This window comes from Rosa chinensis, chromosome 2 (assembly GCF_002994745.2).
Source record: "Rosa chinensis cultivar Old Blush chromosome 2, RchiOBHm-V2, whole genome shotgun sequence".
NCBI classification, from domain to species: domain Eukaryota; kingdom Viridiplantae; phylum Streptophyta; class Magnoliopsida; order Rosales; family Rosaceae; genus Rosa; species Rosa chinensis.
In genome coordinates, this window is record NC_037089.1 from 69,238,446 (window position 1) to 69,264,293 (window position 25,848).

General features: G+C 36.6%; 2 protein-coding genes across 2 annotated transcripts; one reads left to right on the forward strand and one right to left on the reverse strand.

Annotated features, from left to right (window-relative positions):
- Positions 1–3,292: 3,292 nt before the first annotated feature.
- Positions 3,293–6,172, forward strand: LOC112187880 (WRKY transcription factor 71). Its single transcript, XM_024326842.2, has 3 exons — positions 3,293–4,026; positions 4,549–4,689; positions 5,050–6,172. The coding sequence occupies exons 1-3, from the start codon at positions 3,506–3,508 to the stop codon at positions 5,498–5,500; spliced, it is 1,113 nt and encodes a 370-aa protein (XP_024182610.1). The 5' UTR covers positions 3,293–3,505; the 3' UTR covers positions 5,501–6,172.
- A 2,411-nt stretch (positions 6,173–8,583) lies between these two features.
- Positions 8,584–13,862, reverse strand: LOC112189463 (probable receptor-like protein kinase At2g42960). The gene is made up of 8 exons (XM_024328805.2): positions 13,049–13,862; positions 11,662–12,394; positions 11,469–11,573; positions 11,167–11,292; positions 10,466–10,636; positions 10,226–10,355; positions 9,879–10,088; positions 8,584–9,133 (listed from the first exon to the last, which is right to left on the reverse strand). The coding sequence occupies exons 2-8, from the start codon at positions 12,318–12,320 to the stop codon at positions 9,002–9,004; spliced, it is 1,533 nt and encodes a 510-aa protein (XP_024184573.1). The 5' UTR covers positions 12,321–12,394; positions 13,049–13,862; the 3' UTR covers positions 8,584–9,001.
- Between the last annotated feature and the right edge of the window lie 11,986 nt (positions 13,863–25,848).

Genomic DNA, 25,848 nt, shown 5'->3' on the forward strand with positions numbered 1-25,848 from the left:
GAAGTCTATACGGAATTTTAATGGCTACTAGCTGGTTATGATTATTTTACACACACACAGACAGAAACGTGTAAAAGGCAGCAACGTAGTGGGGAAAACGTGTACTGTTCAGTCGTTTTAATTTGAAGACTAGATTGTATTGCAGATCATGCATGCAATGCACCCATATATATAAAAAAACATCTCAAATTAATGTCACCGATAGAAATATGAAATTGCTAATATAACAGTATTGTCCTACAGGATCAATTTTAGCAAAATATAGAAGTCAATTCCCCCTTCTTTTGTTTCTCTGACTGAAAAGAAAAAAGAAAAAAGAAAGACAAGAATAGGAGAGATGAACTTCAATTTTAGAATTGATATGCATGCATGGATTCATGACACTCAATCACTCAGAAAAATAAGACAATTTCATTGTATAGAATAATTAATTCAAGCTTCATAATACCAATATCTCAAGCATATATGCCAGAATGCCATTTCTAAATAAATTGGCAGTATTTAGAATCCCATCAATCAATTTATAAGAAAATGTAATTGATAAAGAGAGAAAAAGAAATCGGTTTTCAACATGACAACTTGACAAGGATCTGAAGTCGGTATTTGACCACCTTTTGCAGTTTGATGCATTTGACCGACTTTGAAGAAAGCGAGCCAGAAAATATGGGAGGTTTCCGTAACGGAGATGACGGCAAGGCCCAGTCAGCAAGACATAGGCGTGGAGAAGGAACAGAATGTCTCCCACGTGCCATCTACGGTCAAAATGACGGTGCCCAACCCTTAACACGTGTAAGCTGTTGGGGAGCACCGCAAAGTAGGACAGTGCTGGCCTTGTTGACTACCCACCACCCTACACTAACAGTTGGTCTGTCTTCTTTGTCAAAAAAGAAAAAAAAAACAGTTGGTCTGTCTTCAATAAAACCAGGGAGACCTTCTCCCTCCCTCTCTCCTCTCTCTCTCTCTCTCTCTCTCTCTCTCTCTCTCTCTCTCTCTCTCTCTCTCCCATGCAATGTCTCATCGCAAGGCGTTATGATTCTCTTCCAACCTTAAAGCCGCCTCACCAAATTTTCTGTTCCCACTGTGAAACCTTTTTTTTTTATCAATAACAAAGTTACAATGAGTTTGGTCAACATCTCTTACACAGAAATGACCACTAGACTTCACACTGGAACTCTGTAATGACTGACTGAAGGAGCTAGAAGGGCTCCGACTAAAAAAAATAAAAATAAAAAATAAAAAATAAATAAATAATAAAAAAAATAAAAACTTGCACAATAACTATATGACAAAGACAACATGCGCAGGAGCAGTGGATCCTTAATACTCAACTTTGTCAACACTAACTCGCTACCCAAAGTCCACCTGACTTGCCTTTGATCGACCAAGCCAACACTCGTTGTGACTTTGAACCTGACCAAAGTGAAATGCTGGACCGTCGAACATGGGACTAAAGTAAACCCAACACCGTCACCACCCTAATGTCAACACCATCAATCCACTGATGCTCCAAATCGCCATCGCCTCCGACCCAAAACTAGTAAGGAACGACCCACTAGAAGGCCAAGGATGATTGTCTATGCCACGGCTAGACATTTCGCCATCGCTGCTGACCCAACTCCAGAACAGGAACGACCCTCTAGATGGCCAAAGAGAAGATTGTCTCTGCCACAACTTATAGTGCGCCTGACCCAATAACTAAAACCTAACACAACTAGAATACCTACTAATACCACAAACCAAAACCCTAAACCATAATCCCTAACCCAAATTAGGAGGGACTAAAAGCTCGCATAATGCGCAATAAAGTTAAACAACATAAATAAGTAAACACATAAAAGAAATTAAAGCCTAAGGCCAGGGCCAACACTTGAGACCCAACCCCATCTTCAGCCCATAGCAGGCCCACTACAGCAGAGTCTGAGCCCAAAATCACACTGGCCCGAGGTCCATCCAAGCAAGCAGGAAACCATCGCCGTCGCACCACCTCTCCCACCGGACCACTGCCACCACAATCGGAGCCACGAACAAACACACCACCGCTCTCCGCACACTTCACCACCACCACTCCCCCAAAGCCAGATCGGGAACGAACCAGCCATCACCCCCGATCTGGGGTTTCCCGTCCCAGACCAGCCACCAGACTAGACTAGATCGAAGGTCAGATCCCATCCGATAGGATTCCGCCCAGCAAAGCCTCCGAAGATCAAGGCAACCCCGTTCCGCCAACCACCAGGTGACCCTCCAAGCCAGATCAGTCCAGCCTCCCCCTCCACGACGTCCCCATACGGCTCCTCCGTCCAACTCCGACCAGGTGCGCACCTTTCGATCCTCCTACCAAATCTCTATCGGCCAAAAGCCCTGCATCTCATTGTTCGAACCCTAAAACCTGTTGACCAAGGACCAGATGCCACTATTTGCCGATAAACGGCGACAAGGCTACCCATCTGGCAACAACGTCCGTAGAACGTGTCGCCGGACGAGTGAGAAAAGCTTTGAGAGGGACTCCCTTGCCGCTAGGGTTTTCTCGTTCCCCACTGTGAAACCTTTACATATCATGATTCTGTATTCTATCTGAGATTTTTCATTGGTTACTAAATATATTACCAATAGAAGAACAATTAAAAGTTAAACATTTAGAGACAACTACATTATAGATGAGTGTAGTGGAATTCTAAGAATGCATGTTGAAATATAATTGAGTCTAAATCTATTTGGATCAGAGCCATTCGATCAAAACCTATAGTTTCTTCATAATGTATTCAATTAAATATATCTTACAGTATCATTTCATAATTGATCGGAAAGATTAATAAGTGATAACGCATAAATTGTAAAGTACTTACATTAGACAAAACTAATTTCTAGATCACCCTAGCTTTATCATGCTTTAAAATTTCTAAATATTGAATTACCATCAGTTCAAGACCCTTCTAAATACGTCTACAATGGTTTTACTAGCACTGATTCGCTCACCTTAATTTACAATTATGTCTATGAGATGTGTATTTGATTTAGTGAATCTAAACACTCGTTAGTTTTTAGTGTATCTTTAGACCAAGTACTATTCTTACGTCGATTTTTTTGCCTTGTTGCTATCGAATTAATAATAAAACAATTAGAGACCGAAAATTGCATCCAGTTATTAGTTTGAAGGAAAGTCATATCCAAATGTGTAAACTGTGGAGTCCATTTAAGAAAAGCAAAAATTAGGTTGAGGATGAGATTGGGTTTGGACTGCCGCCAAGTGAATTTACCCACATAAAAGAGTCTTTGAACACAAGTAGCAAAAGGTAAAAGTGTGTGCTAAACAGCCAAAGCTACTGTCGTCCCATCCTATCTATCAGTCTCTCTCTTCTCTCTCTCCTCTATTAGAAAAAGGAAAGATAAAAATCTAACCTAAAGCTCATTTTCTCTCAAAGAACAAAGCAAGAATCTTAACCCCATCTCTCTCAAAGTCCTCTTCCTGCTCCTTTATTCTTTCTCTTCTTCCTCTGTATCATCTTCAATGTCAAAAGAAAAGAAAAGCCCTTACCTGCAGTATGACCCTTTCGATTACAACCCCCACGAAATCGACAGGTCAAGCTTTCCATTCTTCAATTATGGCTCTAATTCTTCCATATACAATATTCCCCAAACACCAGCAGACCCCCAAACTCAAAACCTACATGGTTTTGAATCCGATCCTTCATATTTGATGAGCTTCGCCGACTGCTTAAATGGGTCAGTGGACTACACCACCCTCTCAAAAGCCTTTGACATTTCATGTTCATCATCTGAAGTCATTTCTCCGCCGCTGTTAGATCAGGACGATAATTCGAATACCAAGGCTGTAGCTGCTGGTGTAGGAGATCAAAACCCATCCACACCAAATTCATCGTTATCTTGTTCATCTAATGAAGCTGGTGCGGCTAATCATGAGCATGGAAATGATCAAGATTCAGATAAGATCAGCAAGAAAGATAAGCATCCAAAGGTAGTACAGTCTGAAGAAGCTCCTGGAGATCATGAAGACAAGTCAAAGAAAGTGTAGGTTTTCTTTTGGTTCTTCACTTCTTTGTAGGTAGATTCATGGTAAAGATGAAATATTGAGCTAAATTTAAGGAACCTCTCCTTTCCTCTCTTGGTATATGGAATAATCAATAGGGCTAGCTTGAAATATGTTTTGTCTCGATCTAGCTAAGGTAGACTTTCAAAGTCTTACATATATAATAACGTCTAAGAAAATGAACTCTTTAATTAATGCATTTTGCCCTTGTGTTTTCAACTTGCATATCATTCATGTAGATGACTTTTGGTTACTTCTCATGAGTCATAGAGATCTGGGCTATCTTCCTCTTATTTGCTATGTAATAGAACCCTAACGTATACAGTCATTTCAAATTGGTACAGATATATAAACAAATTTGAAGATGTAGTGCATAATGTCTTTAGTTTTCTTAATTAGATTGCTGACTGCAAAAAAAAAAAAAAATTAGTAAATAGTTTTTGGGGTTTTGTTGCTTATTGACTGAAGAATAGATTGTTGTTTATGGTGATATAATTTATCAGGAACAAGGCAAAAAAGAAAGAGAAACGGCAAAGGGAACCGCGGTTTGCCTTCTTGACCAAGAGCGAAATTGATCACCTTGAAGATGGATACAGATGGAGAAAGTACGGACAGAAGGCAGTCAAGAATAGCCCTTATCCTAGGTTAATAAATTTCTTTTGGTTTAATTTTCTTTCGTTAACTATATCCTTAATTACAAAGAAATAATTAGTCTCAAATTTGTCAATATCCATTGTCTAATTTTTCAATCATAGTAATTGAAGTCAATTATCGATCAATTTATAATGTTACCTAGCCTTTCAAATAATTCCCAACCAAGTAGCTATACTACACACGTTTATGAACTCCAACTATAGCTTTTGGTCTTCATTGCAGATAAATATATGTTTCTTTTCTATCTCAATTTTGTGATAAAATGAATAAAACTAATTAACTTATAGTAACTTCATGAAAAGGATTATTGGTGATCTCATGCATTGAACTTTTTACTTCCTAAATCTCAGAAGTTATTATAGATGCACTACTCAGAAGTGCCTTGTAAAGAAACGTGTGGAGAGATCGTTCCAAGATCCAACGATTGTGATCACAACATATGAAGGGCAGCACAACCATCAATGTCCAGCCACACTTCGAGGCAGTATCAATGCTGTTGGCATGTTGTCACCTTCCTTTTTGGCATCAGCTGCATCGGGAGGATTCGGGACTAGTAACAACGAATCCCCGAGATTTCCACACGAATTATTGTTAACTCAACTGCTTACTCCAGTCAATAACAACCAACTTCAACTGCAAGCTCATCATCATCATCATGATCCAGCAAGTTCCATGTTATACTCAAATCTCATGAATACTCTTCACCAGAATCAACAGCAGCAGCAGCAGCTACATGTTCCTCATGACTATAATATGTTGCAAAATTTAGCTTCCTCATTTAGTCACAAGGAGAAGCCATGAATAGTAGAATTATATGCACTTAAGTATGGCTTCAGTACTCTCTTGCGCTGTAATTAATTAATATTAGAACTAGTACGTACTTAGAATTTCATATATATATATATATATATATATATATATATGTGGACAAAGAATTAGGGCCAGTATGCCAGTATGCAAGGCTCAAGAATGGCATTCAGTATTGCGTACTAGTACTACTCCTGACTACCTGACTACTACAAGTTCATGCAGTACATCTGTACATGCATATTGATCTAAAAGACACACTCCTAAGCTTCACTCTTACAGTGAGCGAAGGCAGCTCTTTTGGAGGAGTATTGCATATGGCAACCCTAGAGCTACTTGTTGATATGTATAGCCAACATCGGAATCTTATCAAGGAGATCTGGAGATGGGCTGATTGGAGTGCTAAGGACGTGAAGCTATCATTTCTAGGAGTTTTGATTTCAAGGTGTTTTTCTCATCTTTTTGTATACATAATAGTAGTTGAGTCTTTGAAGCCCCCTCTTCTCTTTACATGTACATGTGGAGATTTTCTATAGTCTTTGCAAGTGTTTGGTTTTTATAGACTTTTTGGGTTGGACAAGGAATGAGCTTTGCTTGGAGACTGGCCTTGGGCTTGTAATAATAAATCCAAAGATCGATAAAGGGTGTTGTAAGTGTGTGCGTGTATTTCCCGTTCCCGGTATGGCTACCACAAGTAGATTTTTGTTCGAGAAATTGTATGGCGTCGGCACGCCAGCTACCTTCCAGAGTAACCCAGTTCACATGCATTGTCTTCGATAACAATTTACTAGCTAGTGCCTCAGCGCACTTTCTCTGCTGCAATTTGATATGCATGTGGAGAGCTATGAGATTTTGAGACTCGAGGTAAATCTTGAAAATTCATACACGTCATAATTAGTACGTACACATGCCTACCTAGCAGTAGTTATATGTATATATGTCGCAACATATATAATTATATATGGTTGCTCGGGACTCAAGATTTCATAATCCGGAGCAGGATCTTGATTAGGAGATCGACCCAAAACGTAAGCTTTCTTCTCTATTTTGTGGTGTGTGGATTCTTAAGTCGTTTTGTTTCTGCTTAATTCATTTCTCCCCTACTTTGTTTCTGTATGTATTAGGGATTTAAAAAGAAGTGAGTCGGGCATAGTCTGCCCACAAGATGTTTATATTTGCTAACAACGTACAATCTCTCTCTGGTGTGCGTTAATAGAGGGAGGACACTGAACCAAAATACCTTTCATGAATCAAACAAATAATACACAAGGATAGTGAAAGCATTAATAAGTTTGTGTAACTCGTAGGTAATACTATATCTAGTGGGAATTGGTTGAGCATCAAAATCCCTTATAGGCTTGGCGGAGTAGTTTAGGGTTTCCCTTGCTAACTATTCCATCCAGGGGCTGTGCTGTGGGTCAGTTTTGGGGCTGGAGCGAATAGAGACCAGAAGAATGATTCATTTGGATCGACGAGCTTTTTCAGCTCCAAAACTTAGAATCAATGGAATGTCTGTTGTTGACGCCTGTTGCTGCCACCCCTTGGTGCCGAGGGCGAGATCGGGGCAATGCAACATGATACAAGGGTTGATGCATTGCTGAGGTAAGTTTTCATGTTGATTCATATGGTTACCAATAACCATCTTGCATCATTTTCACTCACCCCGTATTCTGCATAATCCGGATCATAAACTCCCCTAGCCTGGCTTGGTTGTGAAATCGAGGCATTGGGAATGTTCTTGGACCAACTCCTCCTCGTTTTGCCTACCAACTCCTACATTTGGAGTGATCATGGTGCCGAGAGCATAGGTGGTACCTAAGGTACATTTGGAGTGAGCGGTAACGAAGGTACGCATAGATGGAGTGTATTGAAGCTGGTATTGAAGATGGTACCGAAGAGTAAGTTGTGTTGGATGTAAGTTGATGTTAGTACTAGTGAGATAGAGATCCGTGAAACGATAACGTTTTAAGGTTTAGACTCCTTTGAAATTTGAAAAGCCAAAGACCAGAAGTGGCCTTTAACACTTCCACCTTGTCTCGTGCAGTGAGTTGAAAAGTCATATGAGTTTTGCCTAAAGCTTAACTAACTTTAGTGCCTAAAAATGTATTTTTGGTTCCTTCAATCAAGTATGGTTTGGATAGTCGATCTTAACTATTTAATATACTTATATCTGGTTGTAAATTTTTGATATTTAATAAGTTTTTATTTTGTCAGTTTCTTAAGTGGTCGACAAAACCACTATCCCCCCTTATCTTCACAATGATGATAAAGAGCGCATTATTTCCACCAAAACCGAAATTGCAAACCTTTACTAGTCTTGAGTCTTGACTCTATGAAGCTCATCCACCATCTATTTGACGTTTCTTTACTAGTCTTTTCTATTTTACCACTAATATATAAACTAATATATATATAATAATTAAAAATAATTAAAAAAAAAAACAATAAAGAGTTTTTAGAGTAGGGTGCAGAACTGAAGAGCTCTATTCCCTAAATATTTGATGCCGTCCAAAAATTGTTGCCATCCAAATTTCCAACCACAAAATTGTTCTTTGCTAAAAGATATCAAAAAAATGACCGTTAAAATGTCTACGACCAAAAAGTCAAAAGCTGGACAACCCCAAATTCAAATATAGCGGGCAGCTTTGCCCCATTCCACTCCATCATCATAACCTTTTTCTCATGCTGAATCTGACCCAGCAGCATATATAATTAATGGCTACTTCTTCTTCCATCTCTGAATAAAGGTCCTACAGATACTGGTTGCTTTTCAGTTTGCCATTCAGTTAAAGTAGCCTTTTCTGATTGCTTTCAAGGATTAATACTGTGTTAAACTACAAGATACATATTTACCAACATTATCATAGTTCATCATGAAAACCAGAGCCTGGCGGACAACGCGTTATGGTTTAAAACTTTAAACCGACTGTGTCCACGTAAAGAGAGCGAAAAGAAAAAAGCAAGGACACGGAGCACGGAGCAACCATCATTGTACCGTGATAAAAGAGCAAGACATATAACAGTAAAAAGGGAGAGGGGAATCATCTTCATCATTAATTCAATGGATTGTTTGCCGATAGAAAAAGATAAATAATAATAAGATTAATGAAACTACACAAATAAAGTAATAGGAGCCATTCATCATATGAAGAACAATAATATAGTAAAAATTTGAGGGAGGAAAAGAGAAAATTACAATCATATATGAGATGGACAGCTCACTGATCCCCCAAGAACCGTCTGTACAACAAGGGCCTCTCTCTCTCTCTCTCTCCCTCTTCCCTGCTAATGGAGTTGGGACTAGGGAGTACCTCCCTTCATTCTCGAAGAATCAGGGTTGAATGCTTCATGATCAAAGCAGGCTATCTCCAATCCAAATTTTCTCTTAAATTTATAAATTCTTTTGAAAAGACACTTTGAGATGTATATGTAGTATTGAAGGGTTACTGAAAGCTCTAACTCAGGCAGGTGAAGAAGATTATGTGTTTGTCAGTCCTATGCATGAGTTGTCTCGGCTACTTGGCTTTCCAGATCCTCTGGCTTGTTTTCTGTGTCACCTGAGACAGAATTTTCCTTCAAAGATTCAATTTCCATGCTGGTTGTCCGAGTCTTTCTGTTCCTTCGATCCTGAATTATACCAAGGTAGCAAAATAAGATTCATAATACCATCCAAATTTTGATGACCAAACTGCCAGTGTGAGCCTATAACTTCTTCACAACATAATAATGAGGATTTCGGCATGCAATCAGGACAAGTTGATCACTAAATCTACGGAAAAAATTCGGAGGTATACAAGGTAATAACAAAACAAAGCTAGGAAAAACTGTATTTTCAGTCTAGATGAATAAAACCTTGCAAGCGAAGGATTGCTACAAGGCTTAGAGTAGATAACCGGCTTGTACATGGTGATACTACAGTACTGCACTGGTATTTCTTGAATATAAACAGGTTGACAAACCACCAAATGAACGCCTTGCATTCCACAATCATGAGACCAAAAAAAAAACAAAAAACTGATACTTGAATCCTCCATTTGGCAGCATGTGTTGAATTATCCAATTGGGTAACATATTCACTAGTTTTATACAATCTAAACATCGTACTCAACTAACAAATCCAGAGCAAATGGAAGCATATAAGAATACCAATGGTACAACCAAAGTATATACTATTCCCAACTAATCAGGAACAGAAAAATCAATCCTAGTTCACCCTATCTAAGGTCATATTCTCTGCCACAACCGATAATCAAACACAAATTCCAAAAGGTGATTGCACCTACTCCAAATATAAGACAGTAGTCTCATGTAAACAGATAGAATAAAATAAAGCTAACAAAAATTTATTTCCAAGGAAGATGATGTTTGGTACCTCACGAGATGGGTATTCATCAGCTTCAAGCATACGTACAACCTGGCTCATTTTAGGTCTGTTCTCTGCATCATGATCAACACACCTAAGTGCAACCAAAAGGGCACGTTTTAAAGAACGTGTACTGGGTTTTACTTCAAGGTTTGGATCCACAACCTCCTCTGCTCTTCTTGCACCTACCATCATTTTTAGCCACTCAACAAGATTCACCTGCCATAAGTATTATAAAAGCCTTCTTAATCTCCTGTACATACTAGCAAAACTCATGATAACCAGTACTCACCCTGCATCATGAGGATGCGAAGACAATTTCAGAAATAGTGACAGTGCCTCTAAGAACTTTGTACCTCATTAGCAGGCCGACCATAGTCCACGGGGTCCCTGCCAGTAACTGCTTCAAGCAGGAGGACACCAAAGCTGTAGATGTCGCTCTTCTCATTTAACAAGCCAGTATTAGCATATTCTGGTGCCACATAACTGCATAACAGACCAGTTTTTATGCTCGTATCAAGAAATATATTTTGCAGATAAGTTATCAATATTTTGCAGATAAGTTATCATGACTTGGTATCAAAACGTTTACATACCCAAATGTTCCCATTACTCTAGTGGTGATGTGACTTTCTCCTGAATCCAAGAGTTTGGCCAATCCAAAATCAGAAACCTTGGAATTGAACTCATCATCAATCAGAATGTTGCTTGATTTTATATCTCTGTGAATAACTTTTGGTTCTATAGCTTCGTGTAGATAAGAAAGCCTGCAAGTCAATATGCACATGATTTTCAATCATTCAAATTGGTTTGAAATCGAGTCTCACAGTTAACTAAAGTCTCAATGGAACCATAAGATGGACCATATTCTCAGCAGTTGAAAAAATCTTGTCAAATTATTGAAATTAAGCAACACGAAAAAAGATTGGTCACAGTCTAAGCAGTCTGCAAGTCAATATGCACATGATTTTCAATCACTCAAATTGGTTTGAAATTGAGTCTCACCGTTAACTAAAGTCTCAATGGAACTAGAAGATGGACCATATTCTCAGCAGTTGAAAAAAATCTTGTCAAATTATTGAAATTAAGCAATGGAAAAAAGATTGGTCACAGTCTAAGCATGCTTCAAGAAAGAAATTATCTAGAATTATCTCACAAGTGAAAATACTATGAATGATGTTGTGCCCTAGTAGGATCCAAACGACCGGGATTTGGATCTATTATATGAATCACTGAGATCCAAAAGTTAAAGCACAAAACTGCCAAATAAAATCTTTTCAGTTCAAAGATTACTTACGCTCTGGCAGTACCAAGAATCACCTTCATGCGGGCCTCCCAAGTAAGGGTGCCCTGCTGTTGGCGCATGGCCCCATGCAGCCATTGTTCTAGGTTTCCATTATTCACATATTCATACACCAGCATCCTATGCAGAGGAAACAACTTGGTAAGTACAATAAAGAATGAACCTAAGAACCAAATGCCAAGCACTCTAGGAAGACAGATATGGGGAACATTACAAATAATCTGTACTAGCATGAAATACTGTCCTAGCATACAAGGTTAAATGATTTCATGCTAAAATAAAAAGTTCACACCAACCTGTGAACCCCTTCAATGCAATAACCAAGCAGCCGCACAAGATTCTTATGCCGAACGTGGCCTATGGCCTCCACTTCAACCCTAAATTCTTTCTCCGCCTGCCCCCTATATACCAAATCAAAAAAGCAATTATAAAGCTTTTCCACATGTGTCGATTTAAGTAAACCATTATGCATCTGATTTCTATCCTTACATATTATTTAGAAGCTTTTTCACTGCCACCTCAGTTCCATTTATCAGTCTGCCCCTGTAAACAACCCCATATCCACCCTCACCAAGTACATTTTCAGCAGAAAATCGATTCGTAGCAAATTGCAGATCCCTAAGAGTAAACCAGTGGCCCCAACCAAGATGAGAAAATTCTGGCAAACCAATTAAAGGAGAGGCTGTTACAACTCCTCCATGTGACAATGACGACTGCTTTCGCACTGTCCCGGAGCTTCCTTCGTCCCCTGACTGTGAACTAAATGCCCTCTCATGGTGATAAGCTGAACTGCACTGACTCATGTTATCAGGGTCACTTGATTTGCTCATTCCCAAATGAGCTAACATGTTCTCTGAATTCTTATCAGTTGCTTTATCATGTACTGTAAGAAATAAATTATCAGGGTGATCATGTGTACTCTGAGTCCCCACCCTATCAATCCTGATATCTTTAGAGACATTTGGTATTTGGTTGACTGAAAACTTGTCTACAGATTTTCTAGATTTCCTCCGAAATGTCACCCAGATAGATAAGAAACATAGGATCAGAATAATAAATGCACCAACACTTATACAGATCAAAACCCATAGTTTTATACCCAATATCTTCTTTGATAATTGCACGTTCAAAGAACTCTCAGACGACATTGCTGATACTAAATCTCAAACTCGGCTTGGGTGCTCTTACTTTCAATGCCAGAAAAAACTTAAGACATTCCAACCTGAATAGGGGAAACAAATGCAGTTACTCAAAGCACTTGAGAATGATCAAAGATTGAATATTAATTTCTTAGATGTGTTTTGCTGGAAAACCCTGCAGGCAAAATAAGCTAGACATTGGGAATACTAGTTAGTTTTTCTGTGGCTTACTGATTGCCTCCTTTTCCTTATGTAACATTGAAATTTCACAATTATAAACAAATCCTGTTAAACTCAGTTTGAAGATATCAAATTGTAGGCTAGATTCTTGGCTTCAGTTTCAAATATTAGTCATACTGCAAAAGAAAAACTAAAGCTACCAACAAAGGAGAATCTGGCAGAAACACTAAGCAGTTTGATTACATTGGCATTAATAGTTTCACAGGATAACAGTGAATACAAGAGGAAGGAAACCCAGTAATTCTTCTGGGATACTCTAAACAAATGAAGCAAAACCCCATTAGCACACTGAAAGAACCGCTTTAAAATCCAGGTTCCAAGTATAAAGCAAGCTCAAGTCCATGAAACACCCAAGACACAAATTAAAAATCAAAAATTTATCAGAACAGTGAAAGCAAAAACATGAAAGAGCATCACTTATGATCCAAGTAAGAGACCCATAAAGAGAAATGTGAGTGAGTCTATCTAAAAAGTGATTCAAAGAAGAAAGAATTTACCTTTGCAGCGATCTATGCTAACCCCCTTGATCTTCTTCCTTGAGCACCCAGAGAAGCGAAAAAGGGGCTTCCTTTTTAGCCAAGAGAGACTCAACAAGCATAGATAGGCCAATGTAGACCTGAAATAACAAAACCCACCAGAACCCAGATGTCCAAAAAGCCAAGATTGCAGAGAGTAGTTTGCAAGTAGAGCAGGGTTGTGGCCTCAAGTGGGCCAAAGGGAATTCAGACAATCATAAGAAGAAGGAAAAAAAATGAAAAAGGGGGAAGGTGAGGCCAGACAAAAATCTAATCTTTCAAGGGGAAATGTAGGGGGGAAGAAGTCGATAGAGGGAGAGTGAGAGAGAATTTATATATGTAAAATGTTTGGGTGGATTTTAAGAGGGGCTCAAAAGAAAAGGTGGGCTGGTGGGTTAAATGGTTGGTGGGTGTTTTCTCTCTGTGAATCCTTGAGGGGCCTTAGCAAGCTGGAAAGGAAGAAGCTTGGTTTGCAATGGAGGAAACCAGAGAGAGAGAGAGAGAGAGAGAAACAGTAAAGTAAAAGCAAATGTAAGGTGAACAGAGATGGGGGCATTTATAGCTGGTTAACAAAAAATATTGATTAAGCTACAAAAGCAAAGTGGGAAACATGAAAAAGAAAGACAGGAGAGAGAGAGAGAGAGAGTCAACTCAACACACCATCACAGGGACACAGGAGCGAAGCTGCAAATCTAGCTTTGCCCTGAGAGGGTTTGCTTACCAAACTACCCTCATTTCTTGAAGAGATTCTCTGCTTGAAATCTTATATTTCATTTCCAGAAAGAGAAAAATAGTCTGTCACTGTACATTTTGCAACTGACAGACAATTTGGAGGTGTGGAGGTCCAAAATACTCTAGGGCCAGGCTTTTTAACATATTTTTAATTTTGATTTATATGGGATTCACAACCTTGATTGCTTTGTCAATGCATAAAATTGTTACATTTTCTTTCTGGTAAAAATAAATGCACTATTCTTCGTACCTCCTATATTTTCTGGGGGATGAGCAATAAAGGAAACATCTTCAACAATTTGTCTGTCTCATTGTTTTGGTAAATAATCTCCAACAATCTGACCAAAACAATATAATCTTCAGCAATTACTCCTGGTTTACCGTTAAACATTATCAACTATCCTTAGATGACTATGCTTCGTGTAAATAGATAACAACATAACAATTATACTTTTTACCTGCGTAAAAGTGATAATTTTCTACTATAAAGAAGTGACGTGTTAAAAAATAGTAAAATTAGATTCGACAATGTGATCATTCATGTAATGCAAAATATACAAACGAAGAACATTACGTTAATATACATATGCACACAAGTTTAGAGAATTCTTAAGGAAGTATGAAGTTAATTTAAGTATTAGTGAATTGATAATTCAAAATTCGAATGGCAAATCTAAAGAAATTAATACCAAGTATTTCATGAATTTAGAGAATATTAATGTAACATTTTGAAAAATTCTCGAGAGAAATTATGGTCAATCAAATTTAAATTTAAACAAACGAGAATGAGATAATAAATAAAAGAAAAAAAAACTCAAGGTCTACACAACATGTCTCTCTTTATTTATTTTTCTTTTTGCTATTTTCTTTTAGCATGTTGGTATTCCTTTCATTCTTTTTGTTCTTTAGAAGAAAATAATTACAAATTGTCATTATGGAGACTAAACTACAATTTTCTCAATTAGATAATCATCTATGATAATTGGCAGTACATCAAAAAAACTAAAAGTAGCTTGGAGAATCCGTTGAGAGACTAAATTTGGTGAATGGTAGCACTTAGGATGGAGGTAAGTAACTAACGAATCCTCATAGAATATATCCATCTTGATAAAGTCGGGCTCCAAACGGTACACTAGATAGTCAAACATATTTTGTGATCTTATTGTTGATCACAATGCCCCCAATTAGGAGAAGTCTCCTAATTATGATCAACATCCACAAGGATAGATATATGATTAAGCCCATTGGTCTTTGTTAATTGTTCCCTTGTAAAAATGATTTCAGGGGCTTATTTCAACTACCACACTACTAAGTTACTAGTCTTTGATTTCGATTGATTATAATAGTAAATTTTATGAAAATGGGAGTCTTACATATATACCATCTTATTTTTTTGAATCAAATGAGGTCAGTCAGATTTATAATTCAGCAAGCAGTACCAGAAACGACACAGCCCATAAGGGCAGACAGAAAAAGCCGTCCTTTAGGACATACAAAGAACCTATACTAAGACAGAGCCTCGCACTCCCGGGTACACCTACCTTTTAAGGACAAATAAGCACCTTTATTCTAACAAGACCTAAACACTCAGAAGCAAATAAAATAAAAGGTAACAACCGAGCGACTAGACCTTGCCACCCATAGGGAAATCAAACATTGCAATCCGAGGATGCAGCACTTGCATCCCCCACAAAACCATCATTTGCACGCAATTCCTCTATAAGTGTCTCAGAGTTCTTGCATGCCTTCTCCACCGAAGCTTGAATCACACGAAAAGTGTCACGAGCCTAGTTTAAGGCCCAAAAGGCCCTGCCATTCCACTCTCTCTCTGGACCAGTAGGCCCTAAGCCAGCCCAAAATACCATAAGGCCAGCCCAGCCCATAGATGGGAGCCCATCAGCTTCCTTCATCTAGCCTCAGCAGCATGAACAATCCCATCTATTGTCACCGTGCCGGCGCCAGGAGACCGGCTCCTCCCACGAGCTAGAACCATCCACAATCATCCCTGCCACCGAAGGCCTACAACCCGAGCAGAACATAGGATTCCGAGACGAACCAAAACAACCAGGAACTCCAACCATTGCACCACCATCAAGAGCCGCCGACCCTGTCGAGCAATTTGCTTCACATCGGCCATCCTTGGCTAGCGAACTTGCAATGAGATCGGATCGAAAAACCCAACCCACACAGCCGTCGCTCGGCCTTGACAACACCTCGTACATGGACCTCCATGGAAACCCAATCCGCATACCACAGGAACATCGTCACCCAACACAACGAAGGAGAGAAGAAGAATATATATATATATATATATATACAATGCTAGCTGTTATTTTTTTTTATTTGTCAATCACACGACGGTGTCCTCTAAGACTTCCTAGTCCCAGAGACTAATCCGTACTCAGGGGATCTTGTCAGAACGTTTCCTCCCCTCTAGCCACAAAGAATATATTGGGATTTAACTCAAATAAGCTTCGGCGGGATTCGAACTCGGGTGTAGGGGTTCCACACCTGGAGGCTCTTACCAACTTGACCACATGTAGTGATTATGCTAGCTGTTATTTGTTATGCCTTATTTCTTTATCTTTTTTTATTCGTCGTGAATAGTTGAATATTACAGGTTCTGACTAAGCCAACAAAAGGTTTTAAAAAGATTTTTGCAACGGTTCTGAAGGGTAAATTTGTCTATACAATTTAATTGACTAAACTTAACTCCGTAAAAGTTTTACAAAGACATTATTGTTTATCATAAACAATTGTGGCTTTCTTGATTATCATCATGGCTTGGGACTTGGGGTCTATAAAGTATAAAATCCCCCAATTGAGAGAAGGAACAGAGGCGTTGATTTGAAGTATAACTTTTGATTAAAGACGCGTATCCTTTTACACCAAATATTGTTTATCAAAAACTACAGCAAAAGACACTTTAAGATTGTCCAATTGGGTTTACTCTGTTAAAAATGTGACCAATGAGGCTCATCTCAAAGACCCCACGTCATCACATGGGAGATCTCTAGTTTTCAACCCAAATGTTTACTCGAACAACCAATTTCATGCTTCCATTAGTCATAAACTCATAATCACATCCTTGTTACTGAGAAAACTTCTTGTTTGTAATGTTAGACCAAGGTCGTTCCGATATGAAACGAGGTCTAAAGCGAATTTTAAGGAGTCTTTCTAATATAGTTTGAGAATATGATGTATAAAGAGATCGCAGAGGAAGATTTTATTAACATTCGTTCACTGAATTTAAATAGAACAACAAAAAATTATCATTCGAGAGACTGAGAGTAGAGAGAGGTAAAGACTAAAGCAGCATAAATTAATGAAAAATTTGCAGCATAGGTTTGCAAAGTTTAGGAAGACTAATCATACTGCCAAATTCCTTTTCATCTGTTTTCTTCTCTATTTTTTTTTTTGTGGGTTTAACTATATATTAATATGTTGAATTAGAAAAATACGAGGCCTCTTGGAGTTTGAGGTCTGAGGCCTAAGGCCAAGGGACAGCCTTGTGTTAGACTAATATCCAAACTAAAATTATAAGTTTTTTTAATTTTCTATAATTATTTTAGTGACATGTGAGCTATGAGAAATCTCGAATTTTATTCATGAATGATTAATTGTTGTGTGATTTCAGTTTAGAAAGCCCCTCATTCTAAATATACTAAAGCTTCTAGCAATGTTCATCACTGTTTACAAAATGAAGTGACTGTTTTATCCCGTCTTTTGACTGAAATTACAATTCAGCCATAACTTTTTTTTTTTAACAATTCTACCATATTCCTTTTTCTGTTTTTTTTAATAATTTTTTTTATATTTTTTTTTAGGAGAGAACAATTCTGTTTTGTATTTGGAAATTTCTATAAATCATGGAAAAAGTTTGTTGTTGTTGTATCTCATTTATTGTTAATCTATTATTAACAACAAAACAAATGTTACAAATCATATTCTAAGTATCGCCTATATTTTTTAGATTGCGAGTATTTATCTATTACATATGAAGCTTGGAAAAAAAAACAAACCCACAGCATCACGCGGATCAATTTACTAGTATATTCTAGATTTTCAACCATTAAGTTCTTTTATATTACTTTGTTTTCCACAATGTCTTGATCAAGGACTGAAAAATCGATAATATCCTCGAAATTTCCGCGATATTTCTGTTGTTTTAGGGTCTCGATATATTTTTCACTTACTAAGAGAATATCTGGAGAAATTTTTGAAATTCCGCGATATTGATGGAAATATTTGAAATTTTCCCGATATTTCAAGAAAATATTCAAAATTTTCGCGAATTTTGAGATTATCGCCGCCTCACACGATATGTGGCTCGTGAAAACTAGCCATTTTCCTTATCCAATCTTACTAAACTGATAACATCTAAAGAGGAAAACTTTAAAAATTTAGAGGGTCACGTATTGCTCTTTGTGTATTTTCCCTCCATGCTTATAAATCTTCTAATTATCTAATTTGCTAACTAGTAAACATTTGGCTCTATTAAAAAAAAATTATATGTATTTCAATGGACCATTTTCTACTTCTTTTTCTGTTTATTTGAAGAATGGTTTTTTTTAACATATGTTTTTAATTGTAAAATATTATTATAATTAATAATTAACTCTCCTAATCTCCTATTTAAATCATTTTTGAGAATTCTCATGTAGAATTTCATATCGTTGTTATGTAAGTCAGCCAGCGTATCTTATTATACTCCAAATTACTACAATTATTATTCAATTAAGTTCATCAAACACTTTTTTTGAAATATTATATGTAACTGATTATGTAAACATTGCATGAAAATTCATGAGTGATTTCCATGTTACTTTCTAAATTTCCATCATTTTTTTCGAAAATTTACTTAGATAGAAATTTTCTCGATATTTCCATCAAAATTTTCATTTTTTAGATTATCGATATTTCCTCGATATTCGATATTTTAGCTATTTAGTAAAAAATTGGGCCTACCTTTCACACTTCCTATATTGGCTAATCCTCCATTAAATTTTCCTTGAAACAAGTCGAACTCTGTCCTTGGGGATCGCTTTTGTAGACTTAGGGTTTTTTTTTTTTTGCCAGCCAGAGTGGCGGAGCCAGAACTTTAAGCTTACTGGGGCACAAGTAGAAAATATAAAACATACAAGATTTCTAAATAAAATTTATATCTATTAAAATGGTTATTGACTTATTGTTATCAACGTAATTTCATATTTTAAAATCGTTTCAAAACAGTCTTCTTGTCTATATTAGTAAAATATTTTTTCGCAATAAAAGAAATGAAACAATTGTTTGTTAGATCGCAAAACTATTTAATTTTCTTTTAAATGAATATATTAAGCATGAAAAAGAGTGAAAGTAGAATTGAAAATACTATTTGATTTTCAAAATAGCATAAAAAGATGACAACAATATTTGATTTTCTTTTAAATGAATATATTAAGCAAGAAAAACAGTATATATAAGTAGAATTAAAATCGCATAAAAGCGAGAAAAACAGTATAAGTAGAATTAAAAATAGCATGCTGTGAAGGAGAATTGAACTGAATTGGGGACCTGTACAACAGCACAGTCAAGCCGAACCACTGCACCAAACTCTTAATTCATGATTGTAGCTAACAAAATTTTATTTCTATGTGAAAAGTTGAGTGGGGCACGGGACCCACTGGGTCCCCATGTGGCTCCGCCGCTGTTGGCAGCCATATTCAAAACCCTAGCTAGTGTTTCCTAAGGTTGAGAAAACAATTAAAAAATTCATAATGGATGCTAAAAACAAAGTGGACAAATAGGGTATGTAAGTTTCATATTCAATTTTACAGGAATCTTATTCTTATCATTATAGCCAATTACCAAACATAAGAAATGATTAAAAGATTAAATTTTCATAGTCTCAATTTCTTAAACCATGAACTCAGAGCAAATTAGCTAGTAACTGATCCCTTCTACACAATGTTATATATTTCTTTTGGTATGCAGCTAGGGTTTATGATGATAACATTCTGATCATGACAGTTTTTGTTGGTCTGATATTGATATAACATAGACTAGAAAGACCCCGTGTCCCTTTCTAATCAGTAGTACTCTCGAATCTAAGCTCTCGTACTTTCTCTGTCACGCCTCTCTTCCCCAGCTATTCATTTAAAAATGTGGTTAATCGAAGGAGAGGGAATATTTTCATATATTCTTGGTGACATAGGGAAGGACGTTCGAGTGCATTATCATATATACAACGACAAACAACTTCTGCATATTCCATCTCGGACTTGTGAATCTGGATAACTGCGCAGTATGAACACTACTATATCTTGAGCTGCTGAAAATATATAGCTACTCAATTGTCAATGCTATTCCCAGGCCAGAGGGTGATCAACTTATATAATAAAAACTAATTCATTTTTCTAATTAAGGATTATCCTAGACGAACTTATATTTTGAACATAATGTTTTTCTTTTGGGGTCAAATTTTGAAGATAATCTGGCTCATTTAGTGTTTAGACCTTAGTTGTGCCTCTTCATGATATATCGACGTTCCTGCATGTATGAATTTTCCATATGAAGCTTTCATCCTAGATGGTGGGCTGACGGCACACCACAATTGTCATATATTTTTTTTCTTTTGAGAATAACGAGAAAGAATTCTTATCCAATAATTCAAAAGATTACACAAGTGAGACTAATCACTATATATAAATTCTCAGCTACTCATATTTCTAATATAACACTAATGTCTCAAATACCATGATCGAAGGAGAGTTAAAATTCACAATAATCGACATTTTTTCAATCCGGGCTACTAATCCTGAAAGTCAAGATACGTCCTCAAAACCAACTCGAGGAAGAACTTTACTCCCTTTTGCATTGTATCCAAAAACCAACTAGACACATGCAGGGACAATCTCTTGGAATAAAACTCCAAGTGCACTCTTGAAATTTACTTATGAGTTGTCTTGGCTCATCCAACAGAGCTCCCTCATGAATTAGGTCCTCTTCATTAGAACTAGGAGCTGCAAGTATATCCTGGGTGTCACCTTCAATAGCAATTGATAGGAGCATTTTAATGCGACGTTTTAACAGTTATTTCCTCATATTTACTTAGTTATTTCCTTAAATAAATCCTTTTAGTTTAGGAAAGTTTATATTTCCTATTTCTAGAAAGTTTCCATTTTAGTTTAGGAAAGTTTCCATTTCTCATTTTTAGAAAGTTTCTATTTTTAGTAATAGTTTCTATTTTTAGGTCCTTCGAATAAATGAGCTGAAATGAGCTCAAAAGTGGAAAGAGAAGCTAGAGAACGTTGGAGGGAGTTGAGACATAACACAAAGGGCTGTATAAATGAGCTGAAATGAAGAAATGAAGTTTCCTGTTTCAACCAGGAAATCCTGCTCAGAAGAGGAAACTTTGACAAAGCAAGACTTCTAAGCCGTCCAAGAAGTATGATCGAAATAATGAAGGGAAATGACTCTTGGAAGAGTTAGGAGGCATCAAGGCTTGAAGATGATGCAAGAAGGCCCAAGAACCTTCTAGGTTAATTTGGATTTTCTGCAAAATGGATTAGAGCCCATTGGAGTCAGGGTTTGTGACGCACAAGAGATATTTTTGGAGAAGTGTTTAAGTTTTACCGTGAAATACCAAGAGAGATTGAAGGAAGCAACGTGAAAATCAAGCAAGAAGAAGTCTGGAGATATTCTAGGGAGAGTTTTAAGGAAAGAAAAAGTGTGTGCAACAAGAAAAGGTTCAAAACAAGTCCAGATTCGTTCTTATATTCCCTAAAGGTATTTTGGCCAAAATTAAACAGAAAAATCAGAGAAAATCCCTAGATATTTCAGCAAGAATACATATTAAAGAATTATGGAATTATTTTGGAGCTTTATGATTGGTTGGATGACACAATAGGGCTTGCATGGCAATTTGCGATTGGTTAGAGTTATGTGGCATTTTCTGATAATTCCTTGGAAAATAATAGAAGAATCATGAAGCTTGGAGAGAACTTTGCCGTCCCCTATATATACTTCCTCATATGATTGACGTTAGAGACCCTTTTAATTCAGAAAATTCTCTCCATACGTAAAGTCTCTCTCTCTCTCTCTCTCTCTCTCTCTCTCTCTCTCTCTCTCTCTCTCTCCATCCTCTAGTGCAAGCTCCACGGTTTTCAAGCAAGGAAGAAGAAGAGAAGAAGGAGCCGTGAGCATCATCATCAATCGTCCACCTTGAAGACTTGCTTCCAAGATTCAAGGTTCCAACGTCAACATCTCCATCTCCATAATCCATCTCACGGTGTAATTCGTCCTCTTTCTTTGTAACTCTTTAGGTTTTCCTTGTTTGATTTTCATTGAAATTGTTTCTAGTTGACAGCAAAGTTTGAACAAAGTTTAAATCCGAATTCTTATGATTGAATGAAATTTTCGATTCCTATGATTGTGATTCTATAGTTGCTTTTGTGAGATTGTTCAATTAAATTTGCTTGATTGATATCTTTTATATGTTTGTCTTAATTGGTTCGAAACTTTTAGGGTTTGCATATAATTGATGCTAGATTTAAGTTTATGATTCACCTAATAGTTTTGTGAACTTGAATCAAAAGTAGTAAAGGCTTTGGACAAAAGTCAAATTTAATTGAAAAGGATTGCAAATAGATGAACTTTTTCATACTAGGTTGTGCACTTAAGTTGATAACCTTTCTCTATGTGTTTTGCGTTGAACATGTTTTGATTAGCTAGCTTTCTAGACTTTGATTGCATGTTTGATAGGATTGATCTAGGTGCTTTCACTTAGATTAATTAGTAAAGGAAAGTAAAATATGAAAAATCATTTGCGTCAAATGTTTAACATGATCAACTTCTTTCTCATGACTTAGATGAACAATTGTAGGGTTGAATCGAATTTGATACATGGAATGGGTTTTGATCTTTTTTTCTAACATTTCATTCTTGTATTTGTGTTTTTGTATTTTCTTAATTTTATTTCTTTTAATTTTCAGAAACCTAAAACCTAAAACCCCCCTTTTTCGTTATTTGTGTATATATCTTTTGTATATCTTTGTAAATATTTTACTTTTATTTCTTATTAATTCTTTAATTGTTCTAAAATGACAGGTGTACCCTCAATCCCCGGATTTGAACAATCCCTATTTACTGCGTACTAACAATGATATTTTATAGGGTTAAGTTGGATGTGTTTAAGGAAAACTGAATTGGGAGAGAATTGAATCGTCCTTTCATTGATAATAGGGGACTTTTTATATAGAGGATTACAAGCATAGAGATAGAGTTGTGATAGGAGCATTTTAATGTGATATTTTAATAGTTAATTCCTCACATTTTGCTTAGTTAATTCCTTAACTGAATCGATTTTTAATTCAATTTCTATTTTTAGGTACATTGGAGTAAATGAAGGTGAAATGAGCGTTAGGTCCATAATTACCTGGAAATGATGGAGAAAAATGGAAATGTACTAAAAGATCAATTTTACACATATTCCTACTCCGGCTAGGAGAAACCAAGCCAAGCAAAGAAGAAGGAGCGGCCGCCTGACCAAATGAACTTCAAATGAGCTGAAACCTTCCAGATCCATTCTAGACACCCAAATTATCATTTCTTATGAAGAGTGCCAGAGAAAAATATGAGTGGAAGGCCTTCAAACAATCAGCCCAATTTTCTACAGAAGCAAAACCGGAAAACTGGACCTGTAAGAGGTCCAGCAGCATTTCCGGCCCAACCACATGGATTGAAGCTCTGAAAATTTGTCAGGATGATCTACACTCATAGTGGAACATTTCATATGAAGAAGTCGAAGGCATATAATGAAGTCTTGTTGGAGAAATAATTGAAGGAATAAAGGGGAAGAAACTGACCTGAAAACAGCTCAACACCACATATTCATGTTTCCCACCCACATGAAGAAAGCTAGATGCTTTTCTCTTTTTCCTTGGATATATTTTTTCTACAATCTCTTTAATAGATCATCATCACTTCCATGTTGCTGCACCTTCATGCTTTGCTTTCATTTCATCATTTCTCTTTCTTTTCCATATTTTACAAATCACTTTCATACTCCACTTTCATTATTTTTCTTCCACTCATCATTTCACTCTTCTTTTTCTTCCCTATATAAACACCTTCTCCTCTCATTCTAAAATACATTCCTTCATCCATTCCATCTTCTTTGTCTCTCCATTTCCTTTCCATTTTCCCACACACATTCCTTCATCCATTTCATCTCCTTGTCTCACCATTTCCTCTCCATTTTCCTTAGTTTTCATTTTCCCACCAATTCCTTCATCCATCTCATCTTCTTTGTCTCACCATTTCCTCTCCATTTTCCTTAGTCACCATTTCCTATATAAATTCCTTCATCCATTTCATCTCCTTGTCTCACCATTTCCTCTCCATTTTCCTTAGTTTTCATTTTCCCACCAATTCCTTCATCCATTTCATCTTCTTGTCTCACCATTTCCTCTCCATTTTCCTTAGTCACATATTCCTTCATCCATTCCATCTTCTTTATCTCTCCATTTCCTTTCCATTTCCTATACACATTCCTTCATCCATTTCATCTTCTTTGTCTCTCCATTTCCTTTCCATTTTTCTCTCCATTCTCTAGTTTTAAGTTTCTGCATTTTCAAGCAAGGAGAGGAAGAAGAAGAAGGAGCCGTGAAGATCATATCCTCCATTATCCACCTTGAAGGTTTGCTTCCAAGATTCAAGATCCAACCATCTAGCTCTCCATCTCCATCTCCACTCACGGTGTAATTCGTTCCTTTTCCTTGTAACCTTTTTGGTTTCCTTGTTTGATTTCGTATGAACTTGTTTCTAGTTAACAATAATGTTTAGGGCAAAGTTTAAGCCCAATTTCTATGTTTAAATAAAGTTTTTGAATTCTATAATTGTGATTCTAAGTTGCTTATGTGAGTTTGTTCGATTAAATTTGCTTTACAGAAAACTTTTATATGTTTATCTTATTTGGGTCGACACTTATAGGATTTGCATGTAATTGGTGCTAGGTTTAAGAACATGAAATCGACTTTTCGTTTTGTGTAACTTGAATCAAAAGTAGTAAAGGTTCTGGACAAGAATCGAATTTAATTGAAGAAGATTGCAATTAGGTGGACTTTTCCATAACTAAGTTGTACACTTGAGTTGATAGCCTTTCTCTATGTCTAATGCGTTGAACATGTCATGATTGACTAGCTTTCTAGGGCTTGATTGCATGTTTGATAGGATTAATCTAGGTGCTTTCGCTTAGGTTAATTAGCATTGAAAAGTAAAATATGGGAAATCATTTGCTTTCGAATGTTTCACATGATCAACTCCTCTCTCATGACTTGGAAGAACAATTATAGGGTTTGAATCGAATTTGAGTACATGGAATTGATTTTGATCTTTGTTCCTTGCGTTCCACCCTTGTATATATGTTTTTACGTTTTATTTATTTTATTTATTTTAATTTTAATTTTAAGAATCCTAATCCCCCCTTATTTGTATTTACTTCTATATATTTATTCTTTATTTTATTTTTGTAAATAATAATTTATTATTTTAATTCTTTATTTGTTTATACAATTGTATATATTTATTCTTTATTTTAATTTTGTAAATAATACTTTTCTTTATTTGTTTCACAATTACAAGTGTACCCTCAATCCCCGGAATAGAACGATCCCTATTTGCTTATACTACTAACGATATTTCAGGGTTAAATTGCGCGCTTGCTTTGAGCGCATCAAGTTGTACATGGAAACATAATCATACATTGATTGGATATTTCCTAAGATTCTCCGAGAATATCTCTAATATAAACTCTATTTCAACTAGAGCAAATAATCTCGAGTTTGGGCCAGACACATATTCTGGATTTACTTGAACACTCCCCCTTGTGTCATCCAAACGTGGTGCTTCTCTCGTTGCCTCATTAAAAACCTTGCCGAGTAACAAAAACCCAGTGGGACAAAAATAACCTCGGTCGAACGTGGTGCTTCTCTCGTTGTCTCATTAAAAACTTTGCCGAGTAACAAAAACCCAGTGGAACAAAAATAACCTCTGTCGAAGGGGAAAAAGAG